A 16,151-nucleotide genomic window follows, 5' to 3' on the forward strand; every position below is an offset into this window, starting at 1 on the left:
CCAGCGGCACCTCCTTGGAGCCAGGAACAGCATCCAACAGCAACAAGTTCCCCACCCCCTCTGCCTCTGGTTACTGCCGTCAGGCTCCGCCGCTCTCTGCAGCCTCCCTGCAGGCTGGGGTTTGGGTTTGGTGTAGCAGAGACTTTCACGGGGCTGGATTCCCACAGCAGCACTTCGACACCTCAGAGCAGACACTGAGGGGGCACCGGAGTTCATGTCGCTCCCATCAGGAACGTGCAAAAAAAAAAAGGTCCACGAGCAAGAGCAGCTTTCCCACAGGGGAGGTGGGAGCAAAGCAGGACACCGCTGCGTGCTCCGTGGCACGCGTGGTGGGGACGCTACACCAAGGGGTGTCTGTCTGGGCAGCAGCCCACCAGTCACCAGGGAAGAGGATGCAAAACCATTTGACTCGGCTCCAAGGTGGGGAAGAAAACTAAACGTCCTGAACAGCTACAGCACAAGAGGAAAGTCCCTGGAAGTGTTCAAGGCCAGGCTGGAGGAGGCTTTGAGCAACCTGGTCTAGTGGAAGGTGTCCCTGCCCATGGCAGGGGGGCTGGAACTGGATGGTCTTTAAGGTCCCTTCCAACCCAAACCATTCTATGATTCTATGAATGGGCTTTCAGTTGCTTTAACTACAAAATACAGAAGATACATAACACGATCTTTTATTAATAACAAATCACATCTGAACTTGGAAAAGAGTGAAATTAAAAGGTGTATTAAAACATACCCACTCTAAGCAATCTATTTTCTTCAGTAGAAAAAAGCATAAAACAGGTAGAAATACTATATACACAGTATATCGGTCTAGCCATCAGCCCTTCCAAACACTGTTTCACAAGTGGTGTAATGGTGTCAGAGCACACCACCCCGTCACAGTCCAGCCTGAATTTCAGCTTCTGCCTTTTCCGCTTCAGCCAAAGCACTCGAGCACCTCGTCCAGCTTCCTGATGGGAGAATACATCCAGGGTGGCACGGTGCATGAAGACACCAGTGTGAAGCTTTTACTTCTTCTGTATTTTTGGGATCCTGCCTTGTTAGTAAGTCCTCCTCATCAATTCTGAGCATATGGGATCAGCGTCTCCATAAAACAGAGTACCTTCTGACACCGAAACGTGGCCAGCTACGTCTTAACTCGCCCGTTCCTCCTCTCTCGCCTTAATTTTAAGCAGGTTTGCGTTGTGTTTATCTTACCCTGCAGGCTTTCAGCCCAAAATACACATCACTGCAATGAACCAGGAATCCTATGCCTTTTTTTTTTTTTTTTCATTTTTGGACGAAAATAAAAAAGCAAAATGTTAGTTCTTAAATTAGTTTGGCACATTAGGGAGAAAAACAACACAAGACCAAAGTGGGGGGGGGAAGTCCCCCAGGTTGCATCCTTCTCTCACCACATCCTCGGGAGAGGAGGGTCAATATACAGACAGGGCAGGCGCAGGCAGTACGACGGCCGCAGACCGGAAGCGGGGCAGGCTCCGGCCCTTAGCCTCACACCCGGCCTCAGTCCGTGTGCGCTCGCATGCGTGCGTAGCTTCTGCCGGCTGCCGCACCACCGGAGAAGGCCCTCGGGAGTCAAGCTCCAGCAGCCTTCTCGCACCAGGCAGGAAGGTCGCAAGTTCCGCACTGTCTGCTTAAGTGTCGCTTAACGCCACGGTAACGGAGCTGCTACCGCTCTGCGGGGCGAGCTGTAGCCGGGTGGGACACGCGGGTCTCCGCGCGTCGGCGCACGCCCCGTGCTTCAGCAGAACCTCAACCGTTTTTGTGTGCCCTCCTCGTGCAGCCAGGTGAAGGGCTGTTAACCCTTCGCTGTCGGACATGTCGACGTTTTCGGAACTGACAAGTTCTTCTACTACTTCAGAATGGCCGCTCTCTGCGGCAAGGTGTAACGCTGTCCTGTTTAAGGGGCCTCTGGCTAGAAGGCTGGCCCTTTCATCTATCAGCAGCCTTGTTGTTGCCACGTGGCCGCTGCGAGATGCCAAGTGCAGAGCGGTGTATCCCTCTGCCGTCGCTGCCTCAATGTCTGCGCCGTGTTTAAGGAGCAGCCTCGAGGTGCTCGTGTGGCCCGTTTCAGCAGCTATGTGGAGAGCAGTCTGCAGGAGCGCATTCCGTACGTTGACATCCGACTCCAGGTCTATGAGGAGGCGAGCGACACGGTAGTGTCCTCGCTGAGCGGCCAAGTGCAGCGAGGTCCTCCCGTCCACGGTCTGCACGTTCACGTTTGCACCCCGCTGTTTGGCCAGAAGCTTTACGATGGGGAGGTGGCCTTGCCAGGCAGCGTAGTGCAGCGGCACCCAGTCGTCCTTCCCTTTCATGTTCACGTTGACGCCTCTTCTCAGCAGGATCCGCACAATGTTCTCCTGGCCGTACTGGCAGGCTATGTGGATGGGGGCTCTGCCTTCAAAATCCACCTCGTTCAAGGACGCGTTCTTATCAAGCAGCATTTTCGTGCTGAAGTCATCCCCGTTTTGGGCAGCGAAGTGAAGAGCAGTCCACTGATCCTCATCCTTGGCATTAACGTTGATTTTCCTGGCCATAATCAGCTCCACGATGCTTTTAACTTTCTTCTCAATGGCTATGTGAAGAGGGGTGGACCCTTTCTTGTTGGTGAGGTTAGGGTTAGCGTTGTAGAGGAGGAGCCATTTGACACACTCTTCTTGACCAGCTTCAACAGCCAAGTGCAAAAGACTGGAGTTCCCATCTAACACAACATCAACATCCTGGGGCTGGAGGATCTTCATCAGCTTGCTGGTATCTCCAGATAATATGGCCTCCGTTAGCTTCCTCTTCTGTATGTCCGTAGTGCCGATATCTAGACGGATGTAAGGCAGAAATTTTTTACCGTGAGGGCAGTGAAGCACTGGAACAGGTTCCCCAGGGAGGTGGTAGATGCCCCGTCCCTGGATATATTCAAGGCCAGGCTGGACAGGGATGTGAGCAACCTGATCTAGTGGAAGGTGTCCCTGCTCACTGTGGGGGTGGGTGGACTGGATAACCTTTAAAAGGTCCCTTCCAACCCAAACTGTTCTATGAGGAAGACACCATCACAGTCCTGCTACCCGTCAGACCTTATGTGCCCACGGCTAACACACCCAGCGGCGCCAGCACTGACTCGACTGTGAAAGCTCAGTGTCACTGACAAAGCCACAGTGGCAGCTGACCTCACCGGGCATCGGCTGTGGTCCCACCCCGAGCGGGATGCCGGCCTAAGCGACCTCCCTTCCAGCTACCCTTCACGCGACTGATTTGCTAACTGCTTTGGTGGGAATTCAGGTCACTTCTTTTCAAAAGCAAACGAGATTTGCTGTTTCTCATTACAGCATGTTCAGGAACCCCTTTTTTTATTTTAATAACTACCTCTGACTTTATAAACAAACCTGTAGTGCTGACAGCACAAGAAAGCAAGGCTAACGGTGCGCTTCAGAATGCTACTCTCCATACGACTACTCTCCAACCAATTGACTCCCGTGCCCCGGTCCAAACAACTAAAAAAAAAATACAGCAACAAAGGAAAACCTGGCCGTTACCTGAACTCTCCCTTTCAAAGGAAAGGGAAAGGGAGCCTCTGGATGAAAAAGCTGAATCTACAGATGAAACTCCTGAAAGCCGCTTGTCGCTGGAAGCAAGTTTGGACTCAGAAGAGCTGCGGCTGAGATCCTCAGGGCCTTCCATAGTCTGTGAAATCCCCGAATCCAGCTGGGACAACAGCTCTGAGAGACTGTAATCCTTAACTGATGGTAGCGCAGGCTCCTGCTTTGGCTGGGATAACGCAGACATCCCCTTCAAGAGAAGCACACAAGCATTTAGAAAGGTCAGAAAAGAAAACTGAGCAGGAGGCCCCGCAGGAAGAAACACACGTTTGTCAGTTTGCAGGAGGCCTTCCTTCAAGCACTGGTCACGTTAAATGAAACCCATGAATAAAGTCACTGCAGTTCTCAGATGCAGGCGGGCAGATTTCAGCAGTGCGTACACAGCCACTGAAGCCACACGGCTGTTCTCTCTACAGCATTTTTTTAAGATCAGTCACACCCACACAGTTCCAGCCTTTACTTCCTAACTGTCCTGCTCTCCCTCAACAGTCTGAGATCCACTTGCACTTAGCCCAGCACTGAGCTGTTCCTGAGGTGGTCTGCACATCTGCTGTCACTTTGCATTCCAGTCCTTCACCCAGACCCACTTCGAACTGGCAAGCAGGCGTCCAGAAGCGGCAAAGGGATGGTGGCTGGGACGTTACTGATCACAGAGCAACCTGTTCCTGGCAAAGCCTGGCATGCTTGAACATGAGCCAGAGAGAAAAAATACCTCAGGCTGCCGCTCAGGTGAATTCTTGGTGTCCAGGTCCTGAGTTATCATCTCTTTGGTTTCCTCTTCTGGTTTTTCACAAAGGGCCTCTGTTTCCGAAGTGATTTCTTGGAAGAAAGCAAGAGAAGGTTTTGGTTTGGTTTTTTTTTTTAATAGGAGATTTTTCTGAGATGCCCTGTTGCCTTTCTCTATCATAAGAGCTCGACAGCTTTGAGACACTGTGGGAGAAAGACTTGGATTTTGACTGTTCCATCTAGCACCTCACCAGTCGGTACAAGTGTGTAGCTAAGCAAGGAGTGCACAGGGCTGAATGAAAAATTACTTTTCCCACTCAGTTACACGGTGGCTACACTGCAGGACTGTGGAATGGGAGCCAGGCTACTGCTGGCAGACTCAGATGTACGTTTTTAAAGAGATGGGATCACTCTCCCCTTCAGTCCCTCTACCTTGTTGGGGCAGGAGGAGGGGGAAGAGGCACATCTCTCCCATTAATGCTAAATGAAGCTACCTGGAGACAGCACCTGCTACGTCCTCCTGCACATCAGAATTCACAACAGGTGCTTTGGGGAAGTTCAAGCCTTTCTCCAGAGTTTCCCTTTATTGGCAGAAAAACGATGGTAGAAATCGTTTTGTTACAAGGAAACAATTCAGTTTCTCAGCACACAAGGGGAAATTGTCAAGAGCCAGGGCCTTCAAGGCTTTGGTATGGTGAAAACCACCCCAATTCCAGCCTGGCATATGCCCCGATACACGCAATCGGAAATCAACACAGTTCCTGGCCAAATGGATCAGCTGGTTCAGTACAGGTCCTGTTCCCGGTGCGTTTACATAACGCCGTCATGGCCAGACTTGTCCTCGGATAATCCCTTCCTCCCCATATGAGTAAGTGGCCTGTATCATTGTCTCTACCATACAATGTGCTCTATTTATCTGTCACAGAGGCTCACAGCATCTACCCCAAGGATTAACAAGGTCCTGAGCAATAACGTGACTCACAGAAGAATAAATGGGCAGCCAGGTTACGAGGAAATCTTACCTTGAAACGTTGGCCGTTCCCCAGGATCGTCTTGCCAACATTTTTGCATCAGTTTGATCAAGTTATTACATGAATGAGGTCTGGATTTGGAAACGGCAGGTAGCTCTGGGCGGTGGCCTTTAACTACTTTTACCATAATATGTAAAATGTTGTTTTCCTCTGTAAAGCAAAAGCACACAAATTAAGATCTCCCAGCCAAAGGAATGATTTAATTTTTTTTATCTGAGAGCATTAACAGTGTATTAGGCTGAAACTTGGTTTCTGTGCATTTTTTCCAGATTGAGTGTGCTTCCTTTTAGCAACAGGGAAAAAGAAGTTGGTCTTATTCTCCCACAAAACATTCATCAATGAAGTAACACCTACTTCCCTTTTATCAGTTAAACCCAATGGTCAGTGAGTGACTGTGCTCTTTTTCCACCCACAAAAGACAGAACCAACGGAAAAATAACCCAAACAGTTCCTTGCTACCTCTCTGGGTTTCTGTATCTGCAGAAAGATACAGATAATTTCTGTATTTCATAAAATCATCATAGAATCCCAGAATGGTTTGGGTGGGAAGGGACCTTAAAGACCATCTAGTTCCACCCCCCCTGCCATGGGCGGGGACACCTTCCACTAGACCAGGTTGCTCAAAGCCTCATCCAGCCTGGCCTTGGACACTTCCAGGGATGGGGAATCCACAGCTGCTCTGGGCAACCTGTGCCAGTGCCTCACCACCCTCTCCATGAAGAACTTCTTCCTGATATCCAATCTAAACCTCCCCACTTTCAATTTAAACCCATCCCCCCTTGTCCTGTCACTACAGGCCCTTGCAAAAAGTCCCCCCCATCTTCCTTGTAGCCCCTTCAGGTACTGGAAGGTGCTATAAGGTCTCCCCGGAGCCTTCTCTTCTCCAGGCTGAACAAGCCCAACTCTCTCAGACTGTCCCCACAGCAGAGGTGCTCCAGCCCTTGGAGTATTTGCAGTAAACTAAACTACAGCTTTTATTTAGACCAGGTACCCGAACTTTTTGTAAAGGCAAAGGAAAAACACAAATGGAGCTGTGCAGCAACGTGGCTCTTGACTCTGAACCACTGTGCTAAATGGAATCTCTCACTTGCAGGAGAATTAAGAGCAGACTGGAACGTGTTCAAACACGTTTGCTATACGTAGGCTAGTCATACACACAGGAAAAGTCATAAAGAATAAATAGCTGCCTGTTGATCGGTGCATTTACTGCAGGGTGGAACAAGGCTTATTCTCGCAGACAGCTTGTTTTTTTTAAAACAACAAATCTGTGCCCACAATCTACAAATAAACTACAGAACCTCTCTATAGAGAAGCTGTTTCTGAAACCAGCACGGTTGCCTGCCAGTTGGCTTGGCTCTGTGCTGCTCCTCGTCGTCGTCGAACATGCCAGACGTCTGCACAGGCCACACACCAATCTCGACATGTGCAGCAAACCCCGGCAGAGAGAAGCAAAAAGGTGCAGCCGACCGCCCTGTGGCAGCAAGGGCTCTGCTTTCACGACGCAGGGCAGAGCGGGACCTGCGTCTGTGATCGGAACCAGAGAGATTAAAAGAGTCTGCCAGACAAGGCTGTAGGAATTTGGAGGATGCTCATGTAACCTGGGGCTGGTGGGGCTGGAAGCACTCTTCATCAGCGGGAGAAAGGAAAAAAATTCCAACGCAACGCACAGTACATCAAACTTACCTGCAAAAGGCTTCTTCTGGGTAAGAACTCCCCAAACCACAATGGAAAAGCTAGAGATAAAGGCAAAAAGAATATTTCTAGAAAAGCTTTTTTTTTTAATTAAAAAAAAAAAAAACCACCACAACAAAAAGCCAAAAAACCTCATGAAATTTATTTTCCCAAGTTCTCTTTCCTCATCCTTCACTCTGCATCTAATTCAGCTGATGAACACACGCACAGGAAGATGAGTTGAAAGTCTACTTTTTGCAGGGAGGAACCTGAGGCAGCGAACGCAGGGGCTTGCCAGGGGCTGCCGAGCTCCTGGCAACACCTACCAGCTGCTCCACACTGGCACTGGCAAAATCAGAGAGCAGCAAAGCATTACTGTGCATTTTTTTTAATACTTCTACCCTGTGAGACGACTCTGAAGAAATACGTTCCATCTAGAATAGCACATATCTTTTCATCTACAGCTACGATTTCCTTTCCCTAACAACCTTACCATGAAAGAAGAACTAAAGACCTAGTGACGAAATCCACTGCAGATAACTAAGAATTTTGTCACAGACTTGAAAAGTAGGTCAGAATGTACCTTTTGATGGGGAAATCAAAGGTGGGCAGAGCGCCTCCCGTTGCTAATAAATAAGTGTTATTTGGAATGATATAGCGCTCAAGACCCAGGATCCGGCTGCAGTTTGTAAGAAGGCCTCTACCCTACAAAGGCCTTGCAAAAAAAGCAGAGCAAGCGCGACCCTTCGCAAGATGAGTCTCAACTAAGATTTAGGGGTTTCATGCTCAATGAGGTTTTACAGCCAGAAACAGAGGGCTCATTTTACAGTATTACTTGAAGCGCTTTTGAGTGTCCTTGCAGTGAACTGACCTGTACACATCATGTTTGGTGTCAAAGCACCTGTTCTTCTCTTTGATGCGCTCTGGGGGGAGGTACGCGATGGTGCCGCACAAGCCGTCCATGCTGATGTCGTGGGAATGGGACAAGCCATTGCATTTCGCAAGTCCGAAGTCGGAAATCTGCAAAAAACGAGGGAGAAAGAGGGGAGGGGGGAAAAGTGCAGGCGACTGTTAGACTTCAGCAGCATTAACGTTTTGTGTAAAGAACGACGGCCCAACAAAATGCGGTGAGCTGCCATCCAGAAACGTAAGCTCAGAAAACATCTGCAGAAGCGTCATGCTACGGTGCCCTTTTCTTGATGGTTAAGCCAAAAAAAAGAAAGAGGCAAACAGTTTTGTGCAAGCAGCAGCATGTTAGCCCACTGCACAGCAAACACAAACAGGGTGATTTACTGTAATTTAAAACCAGCCAAATTTAGTTAGTGCAAACTAATGCAATTATCGGTCCTGCCACCCCCCTCTCCCTACGTAACCTCGCCTCGTGGGCTACATTTAAACGTCCTGAGCACCCGTCTGTCTTCAGGCCGGGAGCTCTCCGCTGAGTGCGAACGAACTGCTCTTTCAGGTATCGCTGGCACACCGGCCATGCCAACGAGGACCGAGTCAGACACCAGAGGCAGCAAGTGTTAGGAAAAAAAACCCAAACATGGGCACGCACATGAAAAACCCACACAGGGGATTCTGTTTGGCAAGTAGGAGATGGGGCAAGTCAGTGCAGTGACACAGTGTGCACAGCCAAAATGAACCGAACAAGTGACAGCAAGTCTATAAAAAGGAAAACACACCTCCACTTTAATTTGAAGTGTCAAACAAACATGCATTCATTTGCTCTCAAAGGCATACCAATCACCAAGCAAACAGACAGGCAAGGAATCTCCTTTGTCTTACTTATTTCCCACTGGTCAAAAATGTCTACGATCCCAAGTGGAAGTGTCAAGAGAAGTCAAGTCTTTTTGGAACCACTCAGCCCACTGATTTTTGTCTACGTGTTAGATAAGATTCCCTCCCCCTCCCCCGACTTAGACATTCTTTTTATCTAATAAATGCTCAGGTTTTTCAATGACTCATTCCCCTTTTGATCTTCACAGCTTCTCCTTTGAGAAAGTTCTCCCTCAAAACAACAAGCATAATTAAAAAAAGCCTTTTTTTAAATAGGCTCCAACTTCACACTTTCAGAAGCTTCTGTCTAAAGATACCACAAAGCTAGTCCTGACATGCATCCGTTACTGGAAAGGGAGAAAACTGCTGCCAGCCTCAGTCTCCTGGAGAACAGGCAGGCTACGCAGCCATCGGGCTTCAAATGCCAGCAATCTCCCTTTGCCATAAACCAAACAACACAACCCACACAGCTTCAGGAAGAACCTCTCCCAGGGACAAGGAGCTCCATAGCGGCATCCTCAGCAGCCGAGGAAGTCCTGTACTCCAGCACACAGGTATATCCAACCTGTTGTACATCTGTATCTTAAATCTGTAAGGTAATGTGGGAATGACTTGAGAAGGAAAAAAAAAAATCTAGAAAAGGGGGAAAACAAAGGGGAAGAAAGCGAAGAAGACACATGGCGGAGTAGTTTCTCATACTTGTAGGGCTACGGTCTCAGAGGGGCATTGCTGGCCCAGCACTGGACTCCACAAAAGCAGCCAAGTGGTCAAGAAAGCGGGGTTCGCAAGCCAGCTCACCCTGGGAAGAGCCGAATTGAGCGCCCCAGGAAGTGCTGCATGAGTTTGGGGCATTTAGTGCTCCCCAGGAGAACAAAAGCACAACCCCAACATCACCCAAGCCCGTGGTGTCAGGTTAATAAACGAGCCGCCTGCTGCAAGTCTGAACAGATCCGACTTGGCGAAGCGCTGTTCTCCTTTGATTAACATAAAGCAGAGGCTTATGTACACCTCAAAAAATCCATATGGCATGCAGGCGTAATTAAAGTCATACACCTTCCTCTTTGTCTAAACAATACCGGGTTTCCTACCGCGTGAGTCAAGAAATAAAGGTGAAACACAGACAGGACAGTGACACTCCTGCACTGGGGGCCACCAGCTGTGTGAAGCTCAGGCTGGGGGCTAGGACAGGAGGCTAAGCACAGCAGGCAGAAAAGGTCTCAGCCTACAAACCAAGAAACAGCTACGATACGTGGGTATATCCCTGCCCAGGCTAGCAACAACTTGACCATGTGAACCCGCCCCTACCGACTGGGAAGGACTAGGGTTTATACCAATTAATAGGAAATTCAGCTGTAGAACAGAGCTTCAATCGTATCAAAATCTGCAGAAAGTACTGGAAATTGAAGAATTGTTATCATCTTCCAGGCTGCAACAAAGCAGTGAGGTTCTGCAGACAGCTTCTGTGGCTTTTATTAGTTCCTTTAGGGTAAATTTTCCACACTGCACGGTGTGTTTAGTCATGCAGTTTACTTTAAACATCAGTGGGAACCGGGCAGTGGGTGGAAGACGCAACTATTTAACTTACCTGTTTTGCCTTGAAATTGCTTGCCAGGTACCTAGTTCTGCAACACAAGGCACCCCTGGCCGGTGCAGGCAGCCGAAGCGGAGCATCCCCGCTAGCCCCTGCTGCCCACCCCAGGATCTGCCCTGCCCCACAATCCAACAGAACCCCTCACCTCGCTCCTCACATCCTCACATCAGGTGGATCCCATCAACGCTTCAAAAGCGTCCCTAATACCAGCAGAGTTAAGGGGAGACACGGAGGCGACAGGCTGCTTCATGCAAAACACGCGGTGAAGGGGTAGGAAGAAGAGAGAAAACGTTGGCCGGAGCCCACGCAGGCAGCGGGACTGTTCGTGTTCAGGCAGCTCGCTCTCCGGTCTCTGCTCTGTGCAGGTCTGCATGAGAACAGACACGTGAGCAGCGACTTGCGGGGGGAGAGGTACGTGTTCTCCTGCCCACTTCACTGACAGATCCAATGTCTGAACGCTCTTTCTTTCTCCCTTTCCCTCCATCTTTGTTTTGTTTAACAGGCCTTTCTCTGCTCCTGCCACTTGCAGACATTTCAATTCCAGTTTGCAAAATACACTCACTTGCACAGTTTTAGATGCTTTAAGTTTGTCAACTTATTTTTTGGAACTTTGGGGTTTGGGGTTTTGGTTTTTTTTGAAAACCGGTAGATATGCTTGGGTAACCACAATGGTTACTGAAAACACTGAAGGGATCAGGCTCCCAGGAACAAAATCAGTGCATTCACTGATGATTCCCGACAGCCCATCCTGAAGCGTGCACTTGGCTGCTGATGCTGCCTGCGATTTTCCTGCAACTGAGACCCAAGAACCCACTGCAGTGGGCTGAGTTCACCAAGAGGTTTTCTTTCTCCCAGTAGGTAAAAAAGCCCTCAGACTGATTTTTAATCACTGCCGGCATCTCCAGTATTTGCCTCTGTCAAAGTCTCTGTGCGCTTGGGTATCGAGAATGCCACCACATTTGTCTGTCAGGGGAGGGAGTGGGCGTGGCCTTGTTTGGTTGGTTATTTTTTGGGGGGTAAGAAAGGCTGGTAGTTTCAATTTTGGTCTTTAAGAAATCCCAGAAATGTTTAAGGGACTTACATGGGTCACAGATTTGGACTATTAAAAATTAGAAATAACAATTAATTCTAAGCACAGACACAACCAACACCTGCACTTCAAACATGTGTCTTTGCTCGAACACACACACTTCAGTTAGCTACTAAAGAAGTCTTTCTGAAACAGACGCTATTTCCATCCTTTTCCAACCTGCCCTGAAACCTTATTTTCTCAAAACCTGTTTCAGGTGTGACATTTGTAACTCCCTCTTCAGAAGCCCACAGATACCAAAGCCATGGTCAAACACCCATTTTAATCCATCATAAATCTGCATCACTGTAACAGGGACGGTCTTGTCCCGCGCCACCACAATGAGATCAATTAGAGAATTGATGAAGCTGAAAACCAGCTTTGTTGGTTGGGATTAAAGAGCCAGGTAACACCAGCCCTACAGGAAACCTTGATCAGGAGGGGTGGGAAACTCGGAGAAGGGACACACAAAACAACAAAGCCGCTTCCCATTTCTAATAACAGGAGACCATTTGCAGCTGATTAAAAAAAAAGTGGTTAACTACATCAGCTACTCTAATAAAAAGAGACAGCTGCTCTTTACCAGCCTGGCCTCTGGGTATTACTTTGGCCTACAATTAACCACCTACACTAAGAAGCTGTCTGACTGTCCTGCTTCTAATTCCGCTCAGAAATTCTACAGCCCCTTCTTCGGCTGAAGCAAATAAAGGTGAAGACCACAGAGGCAACCTGTCCATGTTTAGTAAGACCATCAGCATGGCATCACGCAGCGGCAAATTTCACTCTTCAAGACTGGTTTAAAACTGGAGCACTGGGGCGAGAAAACATAAAAGCACCTACAGCGAGCTTAAAGCAATGCACAGCTGAGACCAGCTCATCCTGCTTCAAGCTCTTTAAAAACAAAATCTGGGAGATGAAACGTAACTAGTGGGATTTGCCTCTGTGTGAGTGTATACCCACACATGTGTGTGTGTGTGTGTATGTATGAATGACAAGATGAGGAGCTGCAAAAACCAGGCTGGATAGTAAGAGAAACAAGAGCTCACCAAATAATGCTTTTGCCCAAAAGTGTTAAGTTTCACATTGACTTCATTTTAAACAGCCTAACAAAACCCAACACTCTGGACTATGAGACACTGAAGGTAAGAAGCCTGGGAAGCAGCAATAGAGTGAGCGTGCAGGCAGGGTAGCTGGCAACAAGTTCAGGTACCAGACTGCTGCATGGAGGGGGGGGGGGGGGTCTACCCAGCGCCCTGGAGAGAGATCACACTGGTGCAGGGAACGAGCTCACTAACAGCCTGCACGCGAGGACAGCGCTGGAACGTGACATTCCTTCGTCAGCTCCCCACAAGCGATTGCCACCTCTAAGGGAGCTGAGGGGAGACATCCAGAATGCTAACGGAGGTTCCGCAAGAGAGCTGAAGAAGCAGCTCGTAAGATGTGGTCCAGTTAGGCAAAACCTAGACAGCCCGTAAGTACTGGAAATCGGCATAGATGGAACACTGGGGAAGAGAGCAGGGAGGATCTTGTTGGTACAAGTAGAAGTCACAGGTTGGCGATAAGGAGGAAAAAAAAAAAGAAAAGCAGGCTGATCCCTGCTAGCAAAGCCTGCCTGGGTATGGAATACTCCTTCCAAGGAAACCACAGTGCTTAAAGCAACCAAGATGGAGCAGGACATGGTGACAGCTGAGGCCCCTGTCAATACTGAGCTCCACCACCACTCGCAGAGGAGGAGATGCGTGTGCATCCATGCATCCTCCAAAAAACAGCAAAGCCTTACCTCGCGCTCTACATCTTATGCATGTACATTTAAAATCACCAAGGAATCCCCCAACATGCCTTTGGAAAAGTTAGTATCCGTCTGTCTCTATCCCTGCTCAGTGCTCACGCTAATCACATCCTCCTAATTATCCTCCCAAGAACAAAGTTCGGCGCACACTTATGTAACGCACAAGTGACGGCTCTACGCTACGGAGGCACCCACTTGACGACATGTTCTGCACGGCCCTGCTGCGTTAGTCACCCTTTTCACCCGGGGCTGTTACAGCAAGCACTGCATCTGTAAAAAGAAGGGCATGTTTCCATTTAACCAGCAGTACAGCACAGGAGCGTTTCCAATGCGCTCCTCTGCAAGGCCGGCTGCTTCCTGGCTCAGGGGCAAACGGTTCACAGAAGTCCTGCCCACCTCCAAACTCTTCTTTTGTAGTCTGCAAGATCACTTTGCTCACCTCAGGATTCTGTTAGGGACAGGTCACCGACTAAATTGATGCTAACATTTTAAAAGGAAAAACACTTCTATCATCAGCTCTGTTAGCCTTCCCGCAAGAAAATGCGCATTAAAAATCCAGCTGCAGGGTCTGAAATTTAATTACAAGTTTCGCAACGCACAAAAAGAAGGTTTAGGGCCATGGTTTTAAAGTCAAGGTGCCTCACAGAATATGTCCATCTCTTATTTTGCATATAGGTTCCTATGTCTGCTTTGCTGCTTGGAGGGGTTTCCAAGACGCCTGCGGATGTAAGAGACTGCTGGTGGGAAAAAGGGCTGGAGTAGACCATTCTTTTCTGAACTTAACAGAAAGTGCCTGAAGACCTTCATGTGTTTCATACACGGAGCGAGTAGCAACAGTTTAGGGATGTCAGCAATGACCTCACCAGAAACAGTTTGGTATTTGGTAAGTTTTGCACTCTGCCCCCTTGTATTACATCACCAGCCAGACGCAGGCTATACAGCAGGCAGAACACTGGGCACCGTTTCAACGTCCTGAAACAGTGAGAAAAACACAGCCCTCATATCTTGGCACACGGATGAGTCAAGAATTAGGAATTCAAGAAGTTATGCAAGCAAGCACATTCTTTAGGTAAATAAATACTTAGCAGAGGCCTCTCAGCACCACTGTGTGAGAATGTAATTTCAACAGCTCAGATCCTGCTGTTCTGGCCATAATACCAAGGACCACCTGTCGGTGCTTCCTATCTCAGAAAGAAAATCCTTCTAGCAGTAAACCACTAAGAGGCCTAGTAAAAAAGCTGAGACTGTCACAGGTGTGATTTCATTAGAGGCACACACCTCTTACAGCTCCAAGTCTCTCATGACATCAGGAGAGATGTTTCCATGTAATGAAAACTTCATTTTTACAATGGTACCGCAAGACCAAAGCCATTTAGCCAGTTTGAGGGAGACAGGAAAACAGGGAGCAGATGGCACTGATAAAAATCAATGACTACTTGTACTGAGTTGTATCAGCCAGCCAGCACGATTAGTCTTGCAGTCCAAAGGTTAAAAGTTTGGGCACTGAGACATGGGGGAAAAAAAAAAGGTCAGGAAAAATACGTATTTTAGCCTCTCTACACTCCAAAAGGAAGGATCAGAAAGCAAGCACAACCTCCATAGTCCAGCTGTCAAAACACAACCTCCAGAGAGGGCCAACAAATTTGCTAGCTTACTCTGGAAATGGATAACAAAAACATGCTGATACAGCCACAAAAATTCCTGTAAGTGACCTGTGGTATGCATTAACAGGCAGGACACAGAGATACTTCACTGTATATGCTCTGAGCAAGAAGAAAATGAGTTGCCTCTGGGAAGGCTTCTCTGGACTCCAGCTGTAAATGAGATTTGGTTATTTAGTGGTGCGTACAAAGCCAGAAGGACGCAGACAGAGCAGGGTTACCACTGGGAGCTGCGGAAGCGGCATAGATGATTTAGAGGTTCACATTGCTTCTCACTCCCTGTTCTCATCTGCCTCATGACCCTACATGCAGAGAAATTTATAGCAGGACCCATTAGGTCTCAAAACCCATGCCCACTACACTAGCACACTCCTAAAATGTCAGGAGAGTTCTCACGAGCTCCCTACCTCTATGTGTGTACCAAAACATTGCATAAATCAGGTAGACAAGTTTGGGGACTAGAGGGGCTGGGTTGGTGGGCATTTCTCTAATTAAAAAGGCCCATCACTGCTGGTTTCTCTCAGGCCTTTGAGCCTGGCAGAAGCCAGGCAAGAACATCCCGAGGTGGGTCCCTGGCACAGAGTGCCCAGTGCGTACCTTGACGTGGTAGTGGGCATCAAGCAGGATGTTTGCAGGCTTGAGGTCCAGGTGGAGCAGGGGAGGGGACATGCAGTGCAGGAAGTTCATCCCCACCGCTGTCTCGTGGATGATGCGGAAGCGCAATTCCCAGGGCAGAGGTTCGGAAGCCAGGAGCTTTTCCAGAGACCCAGTTTCCATGTATTCCATCACCAAGCCCACCGGCTCTTTACAGATGCCGTAAACAGGAAGGATGTAGCGAAATTTTGCCATTTCCATCTTCCTGGCTTCTTCCAGTAACTCCATGCGCTCCCTGGGTAGAAAGGAACAGATGGTGAGGGATGGAGTAGCTGCTTCTCCTGCCCCCCTCCCCAAACACACATAAAACATTTGTTATTAAACCAAACCCCGCACTGCGTGACCGTCACTTGGCTGAAACACGCTGCACCTCAGCGGCCTTACCAACCCTAGTTTATGCTTCCGATGGCAGGCAGCTCACGGCTCCTGAACCACAGGCAAGCTGTACACTTCCACAGTGCAAATACCCCTAGTGCAGAGCCCACCTCCCCGCTTTGATGTTTATCCTGTGCTGTTAAGAAGGAGGAGGATACATGCAGTGCCCAGATTCCCCACTCGCTGTAACTCCCTGGGCCGAAGTCATTAACTTGTTG

At 48.7% G+C, this 16,151-nt stretch overlaps 1 protein-coding gene across 1 annotated transcript; it reads right to left on the reverse strand.

The window, feature by feature from the left end:
• Positions 1-1,631: 1,631 nt before the first annotated feature.
• On the reverse strand, positions 1,632-15,793 carry RIPK4 (receptor-interacting serine-threonine kinase 4; the record flags this gene model as incomplete). The annotated part of the gene is made up of 7 exons (XM_010155227.1): positions 1,632-2,809; positions 3,525-3,777; positions 4,300-4,406; positions 5,336-5,494; positions 7,028-7,077; positions 7,887-8,035; positions 15,502-15,793. Coding segments are annotated over 7 exons (2,188 nt in total), but the record flags the coding sequence as incomplete, so codon positions are not given.
• Between the last annotated feature and the right edge of the window lie 358 nt (positions 15,794-16,151).

The sequence above is a fragment of the Eurypyga helias genome, unplaced genomic scaffold (assembly GCF_000690775.1).
Source record: "Eurypyga helias isolate BGI_N326 unplaced genomic scaffold, ASM69077v1 scaffold6577, whole genome shotgun sequence".
Taxonomy (NCBI): Eukaryota; Metazoa; Chordata; class Aves; order Eurypygiformes; family Eurypygidae; genus Eurypyga; species Eurypyga helias.